The sequence below is a fragment of the Ranitomeya imitator genome, chromosome 3 (assembly GCF_032444005.1).
Source record: "Ranitomeya imitator isolate aRanImi1 chromosome 3, aRanImi1.pri, whole genome shotgun sequence".
NCBI classification, from domain to species: domain Eukaryota; kingdom Metazoa; phylum Chordata; class Amphibia; order Anura; family Dendrobatidae; genus Ranitomeya; species Ranitomeya imitator.
The window spans coordinates 756,646,597-756,671,810 of record NC_091284.1 but is presented as its reverse complement, the minus strand read 5'-3'; the positions used below and the strand labels follow the sequence as shown (position 1 = coordinate 756,671,810).

The 25,214-nt window shown below is 42.7% G+C and overlaps 1 protein-coding gene across 5 annotated transcripts in view; it reads right to left on the bottom strand.

Annotated features, from left to right (window-relative positions):
* STARD13 (StAR related lipid transfer domain containing 13) overlaps positions 1-25,214 on the bottom strand; it is a 612,129-nt gene that overhangs the window by 41,924 nt on the left and 544,991 nt on the right. For all 5 annotated transcript variants that reach the window (XM_069758984.1, XM_069758987.1, XM_069758985.1 and 2 more), the window contains 2 exons: positions 20,923-20,994; positions 17,422-17,503 (listed from right to left, as the gene is read on the bottom strand). In XM_069758984.1, coding sequence (XP_069615085.1) covers positions 17,422-17,503; positions 20,923-20,994 — 154 coding nt within the window. The remainder of the gene's footprint in view (positions 1-17,421; positions 17,504-20,922; positions 20,995-25,214) is intronic.

Genomic DNA, 25,214 nt, shown 5'->3' with positions numbered 1-25,214 from the left:
CGACATAACATGGATAAGCGACATAACTTCTGTCAGGGAGTGTACACGGGAGGACCTGGTCAATGACTTGAATAATAATAATAATCTTTATATAGCGCTAACATATTCCACAGCGCTTTACCGTTTTCACACATTATCTCTGTCCCCTGATGGGGCTCACAATCTAAATTCCCACAATCCCTTTGGAATGTGGGAGGAAACTGGAGGTAACCTACGCAAACATGGGGAGAACATGCAAACTCCTTGCAGATGTTGTCCTTTCTGGGATTTGAACCCAGGACTCCAGCTAACCACTGAGCCACCGTGCCACCCCAGACAGCTGGGACCACAGTCTCAAACATTACCGTTAATAACACACTATGTGGTCATGGATTAAAATCCTGCAGAGCATGCAATGTCCTCCTGCTCACACCAGCACATATCCAGGCCCATTTGAAGTTTGGCAATGACCACCTGGATGATCCAGAGGAGGCATGGGAGAAGGTCATGTGGTCAGATGAGACCAAAATAGAACTTTTTGGTTTCAACTCCACTCGCCGTGTTTGGAGGAAGAAGAAGGATGAGTACAACCCCAAGAACACTGTCCCAACTGTAAAGCATGATGGGGGAAACATCATAATTTGGGGATACTTTTCTGGAAAGAGAACAAGATGACCGCATCATATTGAAGGAAAGATGGATAGGGTCATGTATCACAAGATTTTGCCCAACATTTTCCCTCCCTCAGTAATAGCATTAAAGATGGGTCATGGCTGGTTCTTCCAGCATGACAATGACCAAAAACACAAAGCCAAGCCAACTAAGGAGTGGCTCCGTAAGAAGCATTTCAAGGTCCTGGAGTGGCCTAGCCAGTCTCCAGACCTGGACCCAGTAGAAAATCTTTGGAGGGAGCTGAAACTCAATGTTGCCCAGCGACAGCCCCAAAATCTGAAAGATCTGGAGAAGATCTGTATGGAGCAGTGGGACAAAATCCCTGCTGCAGTGTGTGCAAACTTGGTCAGGAACTACAGGAAACGTCTGACCTCTGTAAGTGCCAACAAAGGTTTCTGTACCAAATATTAAGTTCTGTTTTTCTTTTCTATCAAATACTTATTTCATGCAATAAAATGCAAATTAATTATGTAAAAATAATACAGTGCAATTTTCTGTTTGTTTTTTTAGGTTCTGTCTCTCACAGTTGACGTGTATCTACAATAAAAATTACAGACCTTTCTATTCTTTGTAAGTGGGAAAGCTTGCAAAATCGTCAGTCTGTGAAGTACTTATTTTCCCAACTGTATCTGCAACGTATGAGAGGCGGCCGCCAGACTCAAGCTAGGCTTCTTTCACACTTTCGTCGGCAGTCGCCCGTCACGAAGCGTCGGGGCGACGTACCGACGGAAGTGTTTGCTTTCACATTTCCGTCTGCGTTGCCGGGCAGGAAAGAGTCAGAGAGAGACATTTCCTGCTGGACATGCGCAGACGGGAAAACTGGATGCGACGTACAGAAAAACATTCCCTTGAACGTTTTTCCGAAACGACAGGCCGCCAAAACCCAACGCATCCAGTGCACGACGGACGCAATGTGTGGCCATACGTCGCGATGCGTCGGCAATACAAGTCTATGGGAAAAAAGCATCCTGCGGGCAAATTTGCAGGATGCGGTTTTTCCCAAAACGATGCATTGTGACGGATATAAATAAACGGAAGTGTGAAAGTACCCTTAGGGGTTCAATGCTAATTTTTTCTTTTGCATCTTATCTCTTGTGTCCAACATTTTTCTTTCAGGGGGTGGGCACTCCGAGGGAGCTAAAGCCTGATAGGCTGCAAATTGGAGGGCTGGACATAGGGTGAGCATAGTGATGCTTGGTCCAGCAGTGACTTCTGTCTGCTGGTCCACCAATGAGAATGCTGACTGCAAGAGTCAGTGCAGAGTGAAGGCTGCGCTGAGGATGGGAGGAGATCTGCTGCCTCCAGTTGGCCCCTGCCTGCTGCAGTGACAGCCCATGTGTGTAAGCTCCGAAGCTGTCAGTAGTTATTGCCTCTATTGTGAGGAGGGCCTGGCCAGCACCTGTCCCTAGAGAGGATTGGGGAGGAGGTGGCCGTCTAATATACAGATACAGACATTAAACCATGGGTGATAGTTGTTTGAAATTTACTGTCTCCTTATAGTGAAGTCCAACGTGCCCCCCTGACATCATCTGTTCTCTTCCCCCCTTATACTGGAGGCAGGACTTCAAGCTCCAGCAAGCCCCTGACATCATCTGATCCCCCTTCTCCTTATACTGCACAGGACTGGACTATAAGGTCCAGCATGCCACTGACATCATCTGACCCCCTCACAATTCCAAGTCAGTATTACCATATAATGAACATGGTAAATAAATAACACAAGAAACAATTGTGGAATTGCCCATTTTTTACAATTTCAACACACTTGGGAATTTTTTTCCCGCTTTCCAGTGCATCACATGATAAAATGAATGGTGTCATCAAAAATTACTCATCCCGCAAAAAACAAGCCATCATACGACTATGAAGACAGAGAAATACGTTGCGGCTCTTGGAAAAAGGGGAGGAAGAAATGACAATGGAAGATGGCCCGGTCATAAAGAGACTTATAGGGAACTTGTGACTTAATTAATTCTGTCCACACCACGGGCAGCATGAATCCAAGCCTGGATGCACAGCAAAGCATGTCCAGCGCGGCTCCTGGCCACTTCTCTCCTCCACATTCTCGTGGACTGACAGGTCTAAGTAACTGCAATCATGCAGCCAGGCTCTGAGTGATGCGATCCCTGGTTTGGGCAGCATGAATCGAGTGTCAGATTCATTTTAGAGCCCTATCTTTCCATAGATTCTCAATTTGAAGTCCTGGCTTGTGCGCACACTGGGAGTCAGTACCTAGTGCAGTCCGTATAATGGGAATGGATGGAATTATGCGGATTACAATATTTACTTGTGTCCATTGAAAACCCATGCACTCTGCTGAGCGTGCTAATATATGGGTGAGTTGGGATGGATTGCTGTCAGTGACAACTATCAGAACTGTATGGGCAGCTTTACCATGACGCAAATGCTGCATTTTTCTGTTGCTTTCTATCGGCAGGTATCTGTATCAAACTACATAATAACAATCTTTTCTGATAATTGAATTTTTTGCTGCGTTTTTTGTTGCAAATGTCCCCTTGATGCATTTTTAGTGCAGATTTGAAGCTGCTTTTTTTCGTAGCACAGAGATGATTTGATTCTGCACTACCCTTTTATATGCATTTTTTTTCATGCTCCCAATAGAAGCGTATAGAGAAAAAAAAAAGCACAATAAAACAATGTACATGCACACTGGGCACGAGGGTCAATTAATTTACTTTGACAGTTAAACGTACCAGATTTTCTGTGCAAAACAGAAAAAAACTGCAGCATTTATGAATTGTGTGCAAAAATACTTTCTTATCATTAACAGGTGTGAATATACAATACAGTCGTGTTTATCAGTCACCAAACCAGCTCTGCTACATGTGTGTGTGTGTGTGTAGCAGAGCTGATTCTTTGTGTTGAATTAGCTCAGCTGTGTGCTGATGTTGTAGAACTGTGTGTTTTAATATAATAGAGCTATGTGTGTTGATATCACATAGTTGAATGTGTGTGCTGATGTAGCTGAATTGCATGTTAATACATAGGTGTGTGGTCATGTAGCAGAGTTGTTTATATGTTGATGTAGCAGAGCTGTGTGTATGTGTGTGTGGCAATGTACTCTGGATAGAAAGTATTGTATCAGGCTGGTAACCTAGACAAAAAGCAGTGAACTATTAACTTCATCATAAGTCTTCTACCATTTCCAGCACTGTTCTGGTTCTCTCCGGCGTCACGTGACCACATTTGTGATCTGGTGGATCACGCCGCATCTTCTCTGTGGAGCTAAGGTAACATTCTCCATTTTCTCAAACCTTTGAGAATCAAAATCAAGCTCTCTAGCCTATTTGTGAGTCTCATAGACTCACATTGAGAAAGTGACCTCCGCTTCCTCCGCATAGAAGACGTAGGGTGATCCAGCAGGTCACAAATGTGGTCACGTGACGCCAGAGCGAACCAGAACAGTGTTGGAAATAGCAGAAAATGGAGACTAGTAAGGATTGAAATTCACTCTCTGCATACACATTACTGTTTGCTAATGGAGGGGAAAATGAAAAAAAATCTTGAATGCTCCTTTAGGAAGTGCTATATTATGGAGAAAACACCCGAGAATGAAGGAAGCCTAAGTCAATATTCCTAGGATGTAAAAGTTAGTCATCTGCCAAATTTGTAATGTATCCTGAGGGAAAAAATGGCATGGGGGCAGCAAAGGGGAATTTTTCACAGGGCACCATTCAGCCTAAGTCCGACCCTTGGTTCTGAAAAACAATCTCTTAGCATTATCCCTCCTTCACCAAACTCTACAGTCCGCACAATGCAGTCAGGAGGGTAACATTCTCCAGGCATTCACCATTTCCTGACTCACCCACTAGACACAGAAGAGTGATCTGTCACGCCACAGAATACGTTTCCACTGATCCATTGATGGCGGCTTCAAGCACGGCATTGTGCTTGGCCGTGGAAACACATGCCAAGAATCTCCTGGTGCGCAGTTTCACGCTGTTAGCTATAATGGAGTCAGCAGAGCATGGGTGACATTGATGCACTATTTGCCTCAGCACTCGGCAATCCCGTTCTTTAAGTTTATGTGGTCTCCATTTCGTGTTTCGAGGCATTCCTTCTACTTTTCAATACCACTTACAGATGATTGTAGAATATGTAGGAGGGAAGAAACGTCATGGTGGAATATTATACATCTGTGATAATGGGACTGAATGAAAAACCTGGACTTAATGAGTAGAAGATGCCCCAATACTCTTTGTACATGTAGTGTGCGTCCTGTATGTGATACTGCTCTATAAGAGGGGTGCATTAAATAATAACAGAGAAGAAATGGAAGTGGAGATGGGAGTTTATATCACACTAGTAGAATACCCGCGGCTTCGCTCGCAGAAAGTATGATAAATTGTTGGTTATGGCAGCTAAAGTAAAACTTTCTGTGTTATCTGAAGGAGCTCACAACTCAGTAATGAAAACCGCCTCACAGGCCGACTTGTCTAGTTGCCCATAGCAACCAATCAGAGCTCAGCTTTCACTTTACCTCAGCAGCTTCAGTGATGAAAGCTCCCTGTATAGTAAGCGATAATGACATTTTTACTATGAGGCATTTTTCGCCTGACCAATATTGCTGCTCAGTAATGTTCGTCCGTGTGCGTAGGGTGCATCCATCTGAGGGTGTTTGCATGTGTGTGTGGTCCTTGTGTGCGTGTGTGCGTCTGGTGTGGTATTTATGGAGTGGTGTGTTGTGGTATTTGTGGGGTGGTGTTTGTGTTTTGTGTGCCTAGACTGGTCTGGTGTTTGTGTGGGGTGTTGTGGCATTTGTGTGGTGTTGTATGCGTGTGTGTGGTGTGCATGTGGTATTTATGGGGTGGTGTTGTGGTGTTTGCGTTTTGTGTGTGTCTAGAGTGGTCTGATGTTTGTGTGGTGTGTTGTGGCATTTGTGTGGTGTTGTGCTTGTGGGTTGGTGTGTGTGTGTGCTGTCCGTGTGATGTTTGTATGCTGTTTGTGTGTTGTGTGTGGTGGTGCAGCCCCTTTAACAGCGACTCTTTGGGTTGGTGTGTGTGTGTGGTATTTATGGGTGGTTTTGTGGTGTTTGTGTTGTGTGTGTCTAGAGTGGTCTGGTGTTTGTGTGGTGTGTTGTGGCCTTTGGGTGGTGCTGCATGTGCGTGTGTGTGGTGTGCATGTGGTATTTATGGGTGGTTTTGTGGTGTTTGTTTTGTGTGTGTCTAGAGTGGTGTGGTGTTTGTGTGGTGTGTTGTGGCATTTGTGTGGTGTTGTGCTTGTGGGTTGGTGTGTGTGTGTGCTGTCCGTGTGATGTTTGTATGCTGTTTGTGTGTTGTGTGTGGTGGTGCAGCCCCTTTAACAGCGACTCTTTGGGTTGGTGTGTGTGTGTGGTATTTATGGGTGGTTTTGTGGTGTTTGTGTTGTGTGTGTCTAGAGTGGTCTGGTGTTTGTGTGGTGTGTTGTGGCCTTTGGGTGGTGCTGCATGTGCGTGTGTGTGGTGTGCATGTGGTATTTATGGGTGGTTTTGTGGTGTTTGTTTTGTGTGTGTCTAGAGTGGTGTGGTGTTTGTGTGGTGTGTTGTGGCATTTGTGTGGTGTTGTGCTTGTGGGTTGGTGTGTGTGTGCTGTCCGTGTGATGTTTGTATGCTGTTTGTGTGTTGTGTGTGGTGGTGCGGCCCCTTTAACAGCGACTCTTTATTGCCGTTGCTATAATCCGTCCCTGTCAGTCACAATTGTTGTTTTCCCCTCAGCACTTTTACTTTCACCTTCACATTTCTCCATTATATGTATGGGGCCTAACTTCGGGGGCCCCAATCTCATGACGGGGGGACGCTAGCAAGATGTAACGTGTGCTACTACAGATTTTGATATATATATATATATATATATATAGATTACTTTCCACTAGGCCGCATTAATCCCATAAAGGGACCTCAATCCTTCTAAATGATTTACATCATGAAGATAAGCTCATGTCTCACACATACAATACAAACGTTATCACAGTTTCACTGGAACTGTATCAGTAATGCACTTTACCGTTGTAGCACTGTTCAAAAACACCTGTTTTGTACAATTGTGCCAACTGTATCAGCATATAAATATATTCTAGTTATTATAAGGTAAATGGGGTTATAGGACCAAATGTAAAAGGATCTCCTCTTGATGTCTCATGCATCTGAAGGCAGGGAGAGTGAAGCCAGCGCTGATTGGGCGCAGGGCTCGCATGATATAATTACGTGACATGAGCCCCCGGAGAGCCAGTGCTGACACCGCTGGAACGGGGCAATGGAGGTGATTATAAATGTTTTCATTTTACGGGCAAACTTACTGACCGAGAAGGGATAGTCAGAGTAGTGGGAAACCTTTTAAGTACCATGACAAACAAACCATTATTTCTAATATTCAAAGATTACATAATATCAGGATCTGTGCTCCAGGATTGGAGCATAGTAAATTTGGTGTCAATATTCAAAAATGGGACAAAATCTCTTCCCTGAAAATTATAGACTGGTAAGTTTTACCTCTTCCTATGTTACCTGAACTGTGGGCAAACTCTTTGAGGGTTTTATAAGAGATGCAATCCTGGAATATCTCAATAAGAAATAATATCATGACCTCAAATCAACATGAGGGATCGGTCCTGTCAAACTAATCTAATTAGCATCTATTAGGAGGTAAGTTTCAGACTGGACCAGGGTAATGTCATGGATATTGTCTATGTGGGCTTTTCAAAGGTGTTTGATACAGTGTCACACAAAAGTTTGCTATGTAAAATGAGAGAAATGGGACTAGGGTAAAATATGTCTAACTGGGTTAACAACTGGCTCAGAGACAGGAAACAGAGGGTGGTTATAAATGGTATACACTCAGATTGAGTCACAGTTAATAGTGAGGTACATCGGGGATCAGTATTGGGCCCTCTTCTTTTTAACATATTTATTAACCCCTTCATGACATCCGCCGTACATGTATAGTGCAAATCGGAAGTGAGTGTATGAAGAAGGCTTAGCAATTGTAATTTGTAGATGTCATTACCAGACCTGAAAACACTGTCAGGCTTGTAGATGCTTAAATCTAGAACTTTTCCAGTAGCATTTTGTTTCTTCACTGTATTTCATACTGATCAAATATTTCATGAAAGTAAATAGTCTTCTGACAGACATTTTGTTAGTAATTTTACTTCTCCTTTCTGTCTTTTCACCCTTTAGTTAACCATCTTACACATTTGTGTTAATATCATTGTGTCCTGAAGTCTCCATTTACACAGCATTCGGGACTCTAGCAGAAGCATGGTGTTAGCTGTGAATACACATTTTATGAAGACTGACCTAACAAGGTGTGATTTTACACGAATTAAGACTATTTGACTTGTAAATAATGAGGATCCAGAGGATTACTTTGGGCGGCTCCATATTTAATGCACCATTCATATGTATTCTCATTTCTTGAAATGTTCCTAATTTGCAGTTCAATCCACCTGCAGCCACTGCAGTCGGTTTATACAGCGTTATATACCTAATGAATGGAATCCATGACGGTGTCATTCACTTCTGGCTCGTTTCCAACTCCTTAATGTAAAACTATGTGAAGTATTAACTGGCTGTGCAGTATAACAAATATTTCCCAGATGTAGAAGTTATTGCAGGTCAATGGAACTAGAGAGAGTACAAAGGAGGGCAACAAAATTAATAAAGGGGATGGGAGAACTACAATACCCAGATAGATTAGCGAAATTAGGATTATTTAGTCTAGAAAAAAGACGACTGAGGGGCGATCTAATAACCATGTATAAGTATATAAGGGGACAATACAAATATCTCGCTGAGGATCTGTTTATACCAAGGAAGGTGACGGGCACAAGGGGGCATTCTTTGCGTCTGGAGGAGAGAAGGTTTTTCCACCAACATAGAAGAGGATTCTTTACTGTTAGGGCAGTGAGAATCTGGAATTGCTTGCCTGAGGAGGTGGTGATGGCGAACTCAGTCGATGGGTTCAAGAGAGGCCTGGATGTCTTCCTGGAGCAGAACAATATTGTATCATACAATTATTAGGTTCTGTAGAAGGACGTAGATCTGGGGATTTATTATGATGGAATATAGGCTGAACTGGATGGACAAATGTCTTTTTTCGGCCTTACTAACTATGTTACTATGTTACTATGTTACTTCCATGACAGATGTAAATATAACATTCAGCTCTAGTGAAACAAATAACATTACCATACACAAAATATTATACAATGATTTGCAAAAGTATTCACTCCTTGGTTTTTTAGCTATTTTGTTACATTACAACATGTGTTTAAATATTTTTGTAATCCGATTTGTGTGTGATGCATCAGCACTAAATAGTCTAAGTTTGTGAAGTGAGAAAAATATAGGCATAAATGAAATGATATGGGATTGAATAACTAAAAATTGGTATGTATTCACCTCTTTTGCTGTGAAGCTCCTAAAAAAATTTGGTGCAAGCAATTACTTTCATAAGTCACGTGAGGTGAAAGGAAGTCCACCTGGGTGCAATCTAAGTGCAACATGTCTGGCAGTATATACACACCTTTTCTGAAAGGCCACATAGGCTGCAACACCATTAAGCAAGAGGCACCACTAACCAAACAACACTATGAAGACCAAGGAGATCCCCAAACAAGTCAGGGACAAAGTTGTTGAGAAGTACAAGTCAGGGTTTTGTTATTAAAAAAAAATCTCAATCTGTGATGATCCCCCAGAGCACCATCAAATTCATTATCATCAAATCGAAAGAACATGGTACCACAGCAAACCTGCCAAAACTCTTAGCATGTGCAAGGTGGGCATTAATCAGAGGCAGCACAGAAACCAAAGGAAACCCTGAAGGAGCTGCAGAGTTCCCAAGCAGAGACTGGAGTATCTGTCCATATGACCACAATAAGCCATACAGTCCATAGAGGTGGCCTTTATGGAAGAGTGGCCAGAAAAAGGCCTTTACTTACATACAGAAATTGTAAGGCTCGTTTTGAATTTGCCAAAATATATGTGGGACACTCCCCAAATGTATGGAAGAAGGTGCTGTGGTCAGACGAGACCAAAATTGAACTTTTTTGCCACCAAGATAAACCAACAAAGCTCATCACCCCAAGAACACAATCCTCACAGTAGAACATGGTGGTGGCAGCATCATGCCGTGGGGATGTTTTTAGGCAGCAAGGACAGGAAAAATGGTCCAAGTTGAGGGGAAGATGGATATTGCAAAATAGAGATATATTCTTGAGCAAAAACTGTAGAAGGCTTCTTTCACACTTCCGTCAGTACTTGGCTGTCGCCAAGTGTCGGCGCGATGTACCGACGGAAGTTTGTGAATTTGCAAGTGACGTGAGCAGCTGACGCAGTGCTTCAATGCGTCCGCTGCCCATTGTAAAGTCCCAGGGAGGAGGGGGTGGAGTTCCGGCTGGGCATGCGCAGTAAAAAATGCAGGACACAACGTACGAAAAAACGTTCCCTTGAAGGTTTTTTTGATACGACGGCCCGCCAAATACCGACGCATCCAGTGCATGACGTATGGAACGTGTGTCCATACGTCTCGATGCGCTGGTAATACAAGTCTATGAGAAAAAAACGCATCCTGCGGGCAACTTTGCAGGATGCGTTTTTCCACAGAACGACGCATTGTGACGGTCTACAAAATACGGAAATGTGAAAGTAGCCTTAGTCTGTCAGTGATTTGAAATTGGGACGGAGATTCACCTTCTAACAAGTCAATGACTCAAAGCATAATGATAAAGCAACACTCGATTGGTTTAAGGGAAAACGTGTAAATGTTTTGGAGTGGCCTAATAAAAGCCCAAACCTTAAAGGGACTCTGTCACCTGAATTTGGAGGGAACAATTTTCAGCCATAGGGTCGGGGTTTTCGGGTGTTTGATTCACCCTTTCCTTACCTGCTGGCTGCATGCTGGCTGCAATATTGGATTGAAGTTCATTCTCTGTCCTCCGTAGTATATGCCTGCACAAGGCAATCCCAGTGGCAAGACGTGAAAAGCTCATAGAGACTTATTTCAAAGTGACTTTCAGATGTAATTGTCGCAAAAGGAGGCTCTACAAAGTACTAACTTTAGGGTAGTGAATAGTTATGCACACTGAAATTTATAGTTATTTTGTCTTATTTGTTGTTTGTTTCACAATTAAAAGAAAACCAAATGTTTACAGTTGTAGGCATGTTCTTAACATGAACTGATTCAAACCCTAAAAAAACAGAGAAATTCCAGATTGTTAGGTAGAAAAATGCTAAAAATGCTAAGGAGGTGAATACTTTTGCAAATCACTGTACGTCGTGGTGATTTTGCAGCCCACACATCATTATGTACACCAATATTTATTGATCATAGTGATGGCAAAAGGAGAAGATTCAAAAAGCCCACTTAAGAACTGGAGGATCTTCTGGTTCGTACAATCTTTGACACATTAACCGAAGACAACTCAAAGAAGAGATAACTTTTAAATTATAACTAACAAATTTCCATCTTTACATACTATAGCATTCCAGAGTGCAGCTTTAATTTGCTAGTTACATATAGAGTGGCCCTCTTAGTTGCACCTGTTCTCATTTGTCAGCAGTGGCAGCACGGTGGCGCAGTGGCTAGCACAGCAGCCTTGCAGCGCTGGAGTCCTAATCTAATCCCACCCTGGACAACATCTGCAAAGAGTTTGTATGTTCTATCTGTGTTTGCGTGGGTTTCCTCCGGGTACTCTGGTTTCCTCCCACATTCCAAAGACATACTGATAGGGAATTTAGATTGTGAGCCCCATCGGGGACAGCGATGATAATGTGTGCAACCTCTGTAAAGCGCTGCGGAATATATTAGCGCTATATAAAAATAAAGATTATTACATAGTAACATAGTAACATAGTTAGTAAGGCCGAAAAAAGACATTTGTCCATCCAGTTCAGCCTATATTCTCATCATAATAAATCCCCAGATCTACATCCTTCTACAGAACCTAATAATTGTATGATACAATATTGTTCTGCTCCAGGAAGACATCAAGGCCTCTCTTGAACCCCTCGACTGAGTTCGCCATCACCACCTCCTCAGGCAAGCAATTCCAGATTCTCACTGCCCTAACAGTAAAGAATCCTCTTCTATGTTGGTGGAAAAACCTTCTCTCCTCCAGACGCAAAGAATGCCCCCTTGTGCCCGTCACCTTCCTTGGTATAAACAGATCCTCAGCGAGATATTTGTATTGTCCCCTTATATACTTATACATGGTTATTAGATCGCCCCTCAGTCGTCTTTTCTAGACTAAATAATCCTAATTTCGCTAATCTATCTGGGTATTGTAGTTCTCCCATCCCCATTATTATATTTTGTCTTTTTGTTTGGAAGGAACGGTCTGTCTTTTGATATTAGTAATACAAGCCTTCTGACTGAGCACTCCACCCATCAGTCTATGGCGGTTTTAAACCGAACTTGATCCTACCTGCTCATTTGATTGTAGACTTTTTGCCCGGGAGAGGAATCATGATGGTTAGGGTTCAAGTAAAGGGGATACCTTGTTGTCGGCAGTTGGGCACACATGAATGGGACAATTTATGTGCCAAGTATCTTCATTTTTTAACTTACTTTCTATAACAATAATGCAATTCCAATGTCATATATTTAACCCCTTAACCCCCGAAGCTTTTTTCGGTTTTGCGTTTTCGTTTTTCGCTCCCTTCCTTCCCTGAGCCATAACTTTTTGATTTTTTCTGTCAATATGGCCATTTGAGGGCTTATTTTTTGTGGGACGAGTTGTACTTTTGAACGACACCATTGGTTTTACCATGTCTTGTACTAGAAAACAGGAAAAAAATTCCAAGTGCAGTGAAATTGCAAAAAAAGTGTTTTTTGTTTGGCTTTTTTGCTAGGTTCACTAAGTGCTAAAACTGACCGGCCATTATGATTCTCCAGGTCATTACGATTAAACCAAACATGCCTGAGTTAATTTTTATCTAAGTGGTAAAAAAAATTCCAAACTTTGCTAAAAAACCCCCGTAGCGTCTCCATTTTTCGTGATCTCGGGTTGGGTGAGGGCTTATTTTTTGCGTGCCGAGCTGACATTTTTAATGATTCCATTTTGGTTCAGATACGTTCTTTTGATTGCCCGTTATTGCATTTTAATTCAATGTCGCGGCGCCGGCGACCAAAAAAACATAATTCTGGCGTTTTGAATTTTTTTCTCTACGGCATTTAGCGATCAGGTTAATTATTTTTTTAATGATAGAACGGGCGATTCTGAAAGCGGTGATACCAAATATGTGTAGGTTTGAATTTTTTTATTGTTTTATTTTGAATGGGGGTGAATTTAACTTTTATATTTTTCTTATTTTTTTCATATTTTTCAAAACATTTTTTTTACTTTTGCCATACTTCAATAGCCTCCTTGGGAGGCTAGAAGCTGGCATAGCCTGATTGGCTCTGCTACATAGGAACGATGCTCAGATCGCCCCTATGTAGCTGAATTACAGCATTGCTATGAGCAACGACCACAGGGTGGCGCTCACAGCAATCTGGCATCAACAACTATAGAGGTCTGCAGGAGACCTCTGTTTTGTTATGCCAACGCATCGATGACCCCCAATCATGTGACGGGCGATTGACAGAACGGGCGATTCTGAAAGCGGTGATACCAAATATGTGTAGGTTTGAATTTTTTTTGTTGCTTTATTTTGAATGGGGGTGAATTGAACTTTTACATTTTTCTTATTTTTTTTTCATATTTTTCAAAACATTTTTTTTTACTTTTGCCATGCTTCAATAGCCTCCATGGGAGGCTAGAAGCTGGCATAGCCTGATCGACTCTGCTACATAGGAGCGATGCTCAGATCGCCCCTATGTAGCTGAATTACAGCATTGCTATGAGCAACGACCACAGGGTGGCGCTCACAGCAATCTGGCATCAACAACCATAGAGGTCTGCAGGAGACCTCTGTTTTGTTATGACAATGCACCGATGACCCCCGATTATGTGACGGGATCGGTCACCGGTGAGCGCATTTCCGGCTGGATGGCTGGAAGCACTTGTTAAATGCCGCTGTCAGAGATTGACAGCGGCATTTAACTAGTTAATAGGTGCGGGCTTGTCACTTCTTGGAGAACTTAAACATTTAGCACCACACTGAGATCCCATAAAACAATACACTTTTCTTTCAGACATATTTAAAAGTCCATATGCAGCGTACACAGCCTTTGCTGCTATGCATTTTTGTGGAACACCTTTGTGACGCTGGATATTTTCTCCATTATTGGCTGCCAAAGAAACTGGACTCAGAGGCTATCATGGGTCTAACATATTAAATTCCAAGATACTAGTTTGTAATAACTCATGCATGTATCTATAGATGATTTCTGGAGTATTAAATTAATTGATATGACTCCTTGAGAAAGCTTTAGGCGAAACGTACGTTGGAGTAGGGGCTCCTCATTTTGATAGGTTCATCAATGCTTATGCTACATTTTTATGATTTTCACTATTGCTTTTATTATAAGCATATTATATTATATTTTAAGTTTTTGTTTCCTTTCTTGTTTACCTTGATCTTTCATCACTACATTGTTCAAATTTTGCATGAGCTTTTACAAACTCAAGAACAGGACGTGATCTTGCACTGCTGTGAATAGAGAAATGTGCACACATGCCCTGCTCTCAATCCACTTATACTGGAGTACTAGAAATAGCCAAGCAAATGTTCTTGACTTTTTTTGAAACTCTGAAAAAAAAAAACAAATAGAGATAGGAATGCATTTCTGGCCGTCCAATTTTTTGCAGTGCCCACATCCGGGGCTCGCACCTATCAGACATTTATGGATCATCACAGAGATTACACTAACGGCATTAGTAGACAAAAATTAAAAGTGCAGTTACACTTTAAGCTTGACTTGAAAAAGATTTCTGTTGCCCGTATTTATGGTGATAGGATATTACTCTTCCACTCAAAGGTTATTGTTAGCAGGGATTATATATTCTGAGTTAATATAGATGGCCCATGAACCAGATCATCATCTCTTGAGCAATGTGCAGAATGGTTCACTATGGAGGACATGTCCTTTCCTGTATTACAAAGACAATCCATTGATCGGAATGACAACCGATTAATGGTTAATTTCCCTTATTTTGCTGCTGTTGGAAAAGCATTCACTTCCTACCAGTTTTCCTAATGATGGCTGATGTGATCTGCTTATCGATAAGATACTCATCTAACAAGGATTATCCAATATAGAGTAGCCCTTTAATCAGTATTTCAATAAGCCTATCACTGGTTAGGTTTCCAATGGCAAAATTAAATGGCTCTTTATCCTGCTCATCACTAGATACATATGGTAAGATATCATTAGACAGTACAGGTCAGAGCTGGGTTACCATGTGAATTGCTAATGTCCTTGTTAATAGCAACAACCCCTCTGGAATTATCACACTTAAGTGTTTATCCCATCACAGCTAATAAGGTCACTAATGGCCAATGCACAGTTACTTATCTGGTAGATGACCATGTAGGATAAATTAATCTCCTAAGGTTGAAAATGTGGACAGTATAGCACATTTCTGAAACTGTATGATAATTGTTAATCCTATCCTCAGTTTGTATGTAAATGGTGGCTGCCAGATCTACAGGTAATGCATGGATTATCTGTCCTAGTGAGGCAACTTACATCATGAGCAATGGCTACTAAATAAAGCTGGCCATACACATTAAATGGCTGTTGGCCGTATGATGCTTCACCTGATCGTTCAGCCAACAGCCATCTTAGTTAATACTCCCATATATAGCAGCGCTCGCGTGGCTAAAGGTACCGTCACACTTAGCGACGCTGCAGCGATACCGACAACGATCCGGATCGCTGCAGCGTCGCTGTTTGGTCGCTGGGGAGCTGTCACACAGACCGCTCTCCAGCGACCAACGATGCCGGTAACCAGGGTAAACATCGGGTAACTAAGCGCAGGGCCGCGCTTAGTAACCCGATGTTTATCCTGGTTACCATCCTAAAAGTAAAAAAAACAAACACTACATACTTACCTACAGCTGTCTGTCCTCCAGCGCTGTGCTCTGCACTCCTCCTGTACTGTCTGTGTGAGCACAGCGGCCGGAAAGCAGAGCGGTGATGTCACCGCTCTGCTTTCCGGCTGACCGACGCTCACAGCCAGTACAGGAGGAGTGCAGAGCACAGCGCCGGAGGACAGACGGCTGTAGGTAAGTATGTAGTGTTTTTTTTTTTTTTACTTTAACGATGGTAACCAGGGTAAACATCGGGTTACTAAGCACGGCCCTGCGCTTAGTTACCCGATGTTTACCCTGGTTACCAGCGAAGACATCGCTGAATCGGTGTCACACACGCCGATTCAGCGATGTCTGCGGGGAGTCCAGCGACGAAATAAAGTGCTGGACTTTCTTCCCCGACCAGCGACAGCACAGCAGGGGCCTGATCGCTGCTGCCTGTCACACTGGACGATATCGCTAGCGAGGACGCTGCAACGTCACGGATCGCTAGCGATATCGTCTAGTGTGACGGTACCTTTAGCTCTTCGGTGTGAGAACACTGCCAACATACATGTTGGGCAGGGGCTTATCTCCTGGAGAACAATGCACTTGGCATCCAGTAATTAGGCATACCTGATTGACATCTGCCTCAACAGTTGGGTGGTGCCCCCATGCACATTAGATGGCTGTTGGATGTATGATGCTTCGCCCTCTCGTTCATCCAACAGGCATCTTAATTAACACTCCCATACATAGTAGTGCTCGCTTGGCTTAGCTCTCCTGTGTTCTTTGTTAAAACACTGCCAACTTACATGTTTGGCAGGGGCTTATGTCCTGAAGAACAATGTGATTGTCATTCAGTAATTAGGCATACCTGATCAACATCTGCCCCAACAATCAGATGGGTGTTGCCCCCATGCACATTAGATGGCTGTTGGCCCGCATGATGCTTCGCCTGATCATTCTGCCAAGAGCCATCTTAGTTAACACTCCCATACATAATAGCACTTGCTTGGTTGAGCGCTCCTGTGTTCTCTGTGAGAACACCGCCATTACACACTGAGCAGGGGCTTATCTCCTGGAGAACAAGGCTATTAGCATTCAGTAATTAGGCATACCTGATTAACATCTCCCCAACAGTCAATTGGGCAGTGCCCCCATACACATTGGTCGAACCCATCGATATCAGCAGATTCAGCCGACATTAGTCTAATATGAACGTGGGCCTTAAATCAAGAGATCATCTTCAATGTTATGAGGAATAGAAGATACAGTACCGATGATGTGCCCACACTCATGGGGAAAATTCACTCATCAGTGGTTTATGTATGAAAAGTACTCACTAAAGGGTAAGGCTGGGTTCACACGTTGCATATTTGCTGCAGATTTTCCACACATAAACTAGGCAGGATTTTACTGTAACAGCAAAAGTTGTTTCACTATTTTAAACTACTTTTTACTGATGACCTATCCTAAGGTAGGTAGGTTATCAATATTAGATTAGTGGAGGTCTGACAGCCGGCAATTAGTAGTTGCGAAGCGTAACAGCACAACTATCATCACTATCTCCATTGGGGCTCACAATATAAATTGTGAGTATGTCTTTGTAGTAGGGGCAGAATCTTGAGTATCCAGAGGAAGCCAACACAATCATGAGGATCACACGCAAAACCTTTGAGATGTTGTCTTTGGTGGGGTTTTAATCCAGAGCTACAGCACTGTCACGCAACAGTGCTAACCATTGAGCCAACGTGGCGTAAAATTATAGTGACTGTTTATAACATTATTTACGAAAACAACAGAGTAAGAATTACCTGCAAAGTGGTTCTACATGGTCTCTATCGAGGAAATCATGATCACGTTTCACTGATCCAATATCAATTGGAAACTGAGAATCTGAAATGATAAATTATATAGTTGTGACACATCACTACCTACCCAAGTTTTCCCGAAAACATAACTGATAGTAGCAGAAAAACATAGCACTGTGGGAAAAGGATATCAATTTCATGTTGGCTTGAATCCTTCCATCTCAACTCATAACAAGTAGTAATTGTGGGGCTGAGTCACCTCTCATGGATAAGCCATGAGTCAGGATAGTCAAGGTCAATAACCAGGAGAGTACATCATAAACAGAGGGAAGAGACAAAGGCATAGTCAAGTAACAGTCCGAGGTCAAAATACTAGGTGGACCTCAAATCACAGCAAAGGGGTTAAACAAACGGATGTTCAGAATGAGGTCCAAGGTCAGGCAGCGAAAGATCAACAAGTAAAGCACTAGACATAAAGAAAACAAATTACACTGAGCTGAAGCTACAGCTGTCAGCTATCTGGGACTGCCAGCCCAGGTAAGTAGTTGAGTAATGACGGAAACAGGGAGCACATGATGAGAGCTCAGCACCTCACAGTCTCAGATTGCACGGTTGAGCTGTCAATCAAAACACAGGCAGCTCAGTATGCCCCTGCACTTGACTGGACGATTGAGCTGTCAATCACTGCAAATACTGCTCAGCACACATTTGCACCAAACTGGACAACTGAGCTCTCAATCACTGCACAGATACCTCAGCAAGCCCCTGCACTAGAAAGGATGACTGAGCTGTTAATCACTGTACAGACAGCTCAGCACACCTCCGCACCAGACTGGTTGACTGAGCTGTCAATCACTAAGTCATAAGGTACACTGAGGGGTGGAATCATTACAGTAATCTTATTTATCTTCCAGGGGCTGGACGTATAAAATACAGGTGGTTTATTATACATACAAATAGGAATCAATGCTAAAAACACCAAGAAATATGACAGGTACAGGAAACAGGGTGCTGTCCAAAAGGATTTACAGTATTCAAAAGTGAGGGTAGGAGCTGCTTATAGGGTTGTGCAGGGGTAACGGGAATTGCTAAGTACAAGAGTTTAGCAAAAGGTGAGTATTTAGGCTACTTTTGAAGGGTTTGGAAGTGGGGAGACAGATTAGTTGGGGTCAAGTTCCAGAGGTTTTGGGGATGCATGGAAAAATCTTGGAGACAATAAAATGAGGATAAAGCAAGACAAAAGGAAAGAAAAAGATCACATGAGGATCAGAGGTTACATATTGCTATGTTGCGGGAGATTCGACTAGAGATGTGTGAAGGGGAATGATTCTCACATGACATTGTTTGGAATATTTTCATTGGGTGATGGGTAATGCTGGTTTTAGATGAGTCAGAAATGAGGGAACAAGTGTTCCTAGTAACATTTGTTCCCGACTATCAATCCAATTAAACAAGCCAACAATTATTTAGACAAATAAGCAGAACGCTCATTTGCCTAGTGCGATGATTTTCAGTCAATGGTGGCAACACATCATCCTGTTAACATGGCAGTGGTCAGTGGGCCTTGGAAACATGAAAGTTATCATAGGTTTTTCTGAACATGCCTATGATCATTGGTCCTTGTAAACATGGAAGTGAACATTTGCTCTTGTAAATAAGACATTGATCATGGGCTATTGTAAACATGGACATGATCATTGACCTGTGTAATAATGCCACTGAGCATTGGCCTATGCAATAATGGCACTGATCATTGACCTGTGTAATAATGCCACTGAGCATTGGCCTATGCAATAATGGCACTGATCATTGACCTGTGTAATAATGGCACTGAGCATTGGCCTATGCCTATGTAATAATGGCACTGGTCATTGACCTGTGTAATAATGGCACTGATCATTGACCTGTGTTATAATGGCACTGATCATTGGCCTATGTAATAATGGCACTGACCATTGGCCTATGTAATAATGGCACTGATCATTGACCTGTGTAATAATGGCACTGATCATTGACCTGTGTAATAATGACATTGGTCATTGACCTGTGTTATAATGGCACTGACTATTGGCCTATGTAATAATGGCACTGATCATTGACCTGTGTAATAATGGCATTGATTATTGGTCCTTGTAAACATGGAAGTGAACATTAGCCCTTGTAAATGGGACATTAATCTTTGGCCATTGTAAACATGCACGTGTTCATTGACCTTTGAAATAATGGCACTGAGCATTGACCTATGTAATAACGGCACTGAGCATTGGCCTATGTAATAATGGCACTGATCATTGACCTGTGTAATAATGGCACTGAGCATTGGCCTATGTAATAATGGCACTGATCATTGACCTGTTTAATAATGGCACTGAGCACTGGCCTATGTAATAATGGCACTGATCATTGACTATGTAATAATGGCACTGCACATTGACCTGTGTTATAATGGCACTGACCATTGGCCTATGTAATAATGGCACTGATCATTGATTAATAATGGCATTGATTATTGGCCTGTGTAATAATGACACTGAGCATTGGCCTTTGTAATAATGGCACTGATTACTGACCTGTGATATAATGGCACTGACCATTGGCCTATGTAATAATGGCACTAATCATTGACTGTGTAATAATGGCACTGATCATTGACCTGTGTTATAATGGCACTGACCATTGGCCTATGTAATAATGGTACTGATAATTGACCTGTGTAATAATGGCACTGATTACTGGTCCTTGTAAACATGGAAGTGGACATTAGCCCTTGTAAATGGGAAATTGATCTTTGGTCATTGTAAACATGGACTTGATCATTGGCCTGTGTAATATTGGCACTGTTTGTGGCCTGTGCAAGTATGACATTGATCATTGGCCATTGTAAACTTGTCATTGACCTGTGTAATAATAGCACTGATAATTGGCCTTTGTAAATATGCCAGCAATCAGTCAGGACCTTTAAGGGTGCTTGTTATGGGTGCAAAAATGCCCTTGTCAAAATACCTGTACAGTTTAGAATGAATCTGCTGGCAGGGGGCAATGCTACAAGAATCTCTGGCTTAACCTTCCCCAGTATTAATATCATTTCATAAAATTCAATTAAGGATACAAAAGTGAAGACCGATTTGTTCAAGTTAATCAGACACCTTTGTAGTCTGCGGCCCTTTCCCCGACATAATCTTTTAACTCACTCTAGCTCTCGAATTCTTGTCATGCAGAGCGCAGTAGGTTTATCCTGCAGACAGGGGTTGGGACACCTTAATTATTTTGCTTATTACATAAATATTATTATTCAGTGCACACCGTTACTACTGTATCAAGAACTGGGTGGTCCTGATGAATGGGATCCGCTGTTTTCAGGATGACTATGTTTTAGTGGCTGGCATAATTATGGTTGTAAAGCTCATAAAAATCAGCCTTCCTGGGGTGTAAAGTGCGATGGAACAGAATGATGTCATGGATGAAAAGCAAGGCAAATTCCATCAGAAGGCTTGATGGTGTTACCTTCATAGAGCTGAGCATACTGAGGAAATCCAGCCGCCCGTAACCACTCACATGCTTCTTTCGCCTCGAGTTCTGGAAAAAAAAAAAGAAAGAACATAAAGTATTGTGTTGCCTGGACATTCATGCTTTATGGATACAGAACTTCATAAATCATCTGTGATTCTCATAAACAAGGAAGTCGCTAGAATCATAGCAGAGAAAGGAAAATACGTCACGCACACACTCCTAGCAAGCATGCTGCAGTACGACCATAAGTTACCCAGGCTGAAAACGAGGGCAGAAAATGTATGAAAACATCCAAATCTAATCAGAAACCAGGGTTTGTTTTTTTTTATTCTAGCAAATAATTTGATTTAAAACCATTACAAAAGCATGACCCTTTACACCTCTGTGTGCCTCATACAGATAGTCTATGGGGTCATTCGCACATCCGTGATTTTTGCAGGGTGAGAGGTCCGTGCAAAATTGCGAAGACATGTAAGATTTAAATGTCAATGGGTAGGCAAAAAAAAAAAATCGGACTTCACTCAACTGACATTTGAGTGCAGTTCGATTTGCACAGGCTGACAGAATAGAGAAAGTGGAGATATTTTTTTTAACCCCTTAACGACGAGGATTTTTTCTTTTTTTTGCTCCCCTTTTCCCCAGAGCCATAACTTTTCTATTTTTTAAGTCAATATGGCCAAATGAGGGCTTGTTTTTTGCAGGACAAGTTGTACTTTTGAACGACACCATTGGTTTTAACATATCGTGTACTGGAAAACGGGAAAAAAATTGCAAGTGCAAAAAAAGTACAACTCCACAGTTGTTGTTTTTTTTTAATCATGTTCACTAAATGCTAAAACTGACCTGCCATTATGATTCTCCAGGTAATTACGAGTTCACAGACACCAAACATGTCTAGGTTCTTTATTATTTACGTGGTGAAAAAAAAATTGTTCAAAAAAGAAACAAAAACAAATGGCGCCATTTTCCGAGACCCGTAGCGTCTCCATATTCTGTGATCTCGGGTTGGGTGAGGGCTTACTGTTTGCATGCCGAGCTGATGTTTTATTGATACCATTTTGGTGTTCTTACAATCTTTTGATCGCCTGTTATTGTATTTTACTGCAATGTAGCGGTGACGCAATTCTGGCATTTTTATTTTTTTTTATATTGATTGATCGCGTGATTCTGAACGCGGCAATAGCAAATACGTGCATTTTTTTATTGTTTTATTTTGAATGGGATGAAAGAAGGGTGATATGAACTTTTATTTATTTTATTTTTTAAATATTTTTAAAAACATTTCTTTTTACTTTTTGGATGTTTCAATAGTCTCCATTGGAGACTAGAAGCTGCAGTACTTTGATCACTTCTGCTACACACAGGCGATCAGATTGCCTATATATGGCAGAAATGCATACTTGCTATGTGTACCGACCACGGGGCGGTGCTCATAGCAATCCAGCTATGACAACCATAGAGGTCTGCTGTAGACCTCTGGTTGTCATGCCGACTCATCGGTGACCCGCGATCGTGTAACGGGGTCACCGATGGGTGGGATTAGCTTCTTGTATGCGCAAATTAAATGCAGCTGTCAGAGATTGACAGCGGCTTTTAACTAGTTAACAGCCGTGGGTGGATCACGATTCCACGCATGGCTGTTGCAGGCACATGTCTGCTGTATAAATCAGCGGTCATGTGCCCAGAAAGGTTCGTGCTCCGGTGCTGAGGGGAGTCTGGCATGGGCCTACTATTACGCTCAATGTCAGAAAGGGGTTAATTTCTCAACTAAAGAAAAGATGATGCTACTCGGACCAGACTCGGATCAAACTGATCAAACTCTGATCAGAGTCTTGTTACCTTACGTAAAGTATCATTAAAGCTCTGACTATTCTGCAGCTCATATGTTGAAATCTATATGTTTACATAGTTTGTAAGGTTCAAAATAGAGATGAGTTCATAAATTGAGCCTAAGTTCCTATAATATTGTTCCACAGGAAGGCAAAATCCCTCATGAGCCAAAAAAACAAACAAAACAAGTTTTCATATCTTAGGTGGAAAAAAATCTGTTCCCTTATTCATGTAAGACAGAATAAATCCTTGGATCAACGGCACATCTCGTGTAACTCTAGTATCCATAACATGTACCACCATTACACTCAAAAAAGCATCTATCCCCCCCCCCAAAAAAATCCCCCCAAGCAGAGAGCTCTCAAGTGTCACCGCCCTTAGGCTAAGTGCACACGTTGCAGAATTTCTGCGGAAATTTCCGCGGCAATTCCGCAACTCCTGCCGCAGGTATATAGCATGCGGAATTGGCATGCGTTTTCCCGCTAAACACTAGCATTTTGCAAGCGTAATTAGCTTGCAGAATGCTAGCGTTTTCCAAGTGATCTGTAGCATCGCTTGGAAAACTGATTGACAGGTTGGTCACACTTGTCAAGCATAGTGTTTGACAAGTGTGACCAACTTTTTACTATTGATGCTGCCTATGCAGCATCAATAGTAAAAAGGTCTAATGTTAAAAATAGTAAAAAAAATAAAAAATCGTGATATTCTCACCTTCCGGCGTCCCCGGCAGTCTTCCCGCTCCTCGCGATGCTCCGGTTCCAATAATGCATTGCGGCAATGACCCGAGATGACGTAGTGGTCTCGCGAGACCGCTATGTCATTACAGGTCATTTTTGCAATGCATTTGGAGCGCCCCCAAGAGCAGTGGGGTACTCGGTACCGGGTCCTTCGGTTCACAGGGGGATGTCACGGTGGCTGACCCGGTCCGTGGCCTTGGGACATCCGTGTAAAAGGGAAAGGTCTTTAAAGGGATGAAGTTTGTGTTTGTGACGCCACCTGTGGTATTCAGTCAGGGTGACCGACGCTGCTTTAAGGGGTTCGCTGGGGTGATGTTATGGCAGTTAGATGGTATACCTTCCCACAGGTGAACGATATCCCCAGGGCTTCCCAGTGTGTAGATGGTGGATGGTGAGAGGCGCAGTGAAGAATGAGGACACAGGGTTGCAGTCTCTTTACCTTTAATGAAGACTTCAGCATCCACAGTCCAGAGCACCAGATCACAGGGCAGGCAGAGTCCGGCCGGTTTGGAGGCAAGTCCAGAGTTCCCTTGTCCAGGTAGAAATCAGTAGCCTTCTTCTAGCGCTGCAGTGTTGTAGTCCCTTACTGCTAAGCTTCTCATAAGGTCTTCACAGATGTTATAGATGTTATCTCTCTCTGTCCCCCAGATAGGATAAGACAAACCCGTACGACCGGTGGCTTGAGGCGTTTTACAGGGACTCTATCATGCCCCAGCCTCTAAGGGGTGCCACCTTGCCTCTGGGTGTAGGGCGGGCAGGTAACGTGAAATTAGCTGTCCTGCCGGTCTCTGGAGCAAGGCATAAAGGATCGTTGCTTCCTTGGTGTTCCGGCTACCGGGATCCTGTGCCTCAAAAGGAGGCAACCTGTGTAGGGCTGATCCCCTTCTGGTATCCACTCCTTTGCTATGACTTCTTTCACCCTCTCTGCAATACAGTTCTCCTTCAGTGTCTCTTTCTGGAAGCTGCAGATCTCAGGGCATGCACAGCTCCGTGTCCTTCTTCCTCGATCTCTGACAGGATCCCACCCCTGTCAGGGACCAACTACCTGAGCAAAGCTCAGCCAGCAACTAACTAACTTTTCCTACAGGTCACCAGTTTTACCTAAGTGTGGGGAGTGACCTAATAAATAGGAGCAGAGCTCCCCCTGGTGGTCTGGAGTGTGAAATGTGTTGCATGTTTGTGATACCTGGATGCAGTTGTCCTTCTTTGCCTCCAAGCGTAACATCACTCCCCCCTAGAGGAGAATGATATTACTGCAACGACCAGGACCCAGGGGCGCTGCACATTATTGGGAACGGAAGCATCGCGAGGAGCGGGAAGACTGCCGGGGACACTGGAGGGTGAGAATATCAAAATTTTTTATTTTAATTATTTTTATGTAACAATATATGGTACCTAGGGGCCTGGAGGAGAGTCTCCTCTCCTCCACCCTGGGTACCAAACGCACATGATCCGCTTACTTCCCGCATGGTGGGCATAGCCGTGATTCCGCACAAAGAATGAACATGCTGCGTTTTTTTCCGGAATACGATTCCGCCTTGGGAAAAAACGCAACATGTGCACAAAAATTGCGGATTGCATTCTAATTATAGGTTGCTTAATGTAAGCGTTTTTTTGGCGGTTTTATAGCGAAAAAAACACAAAAAAAAACGCGAAAAATCCTGAACGTGTGCACAGAGCCTTACAGTAAAGAATCCCACATTTGCTGATGAAGAAGCC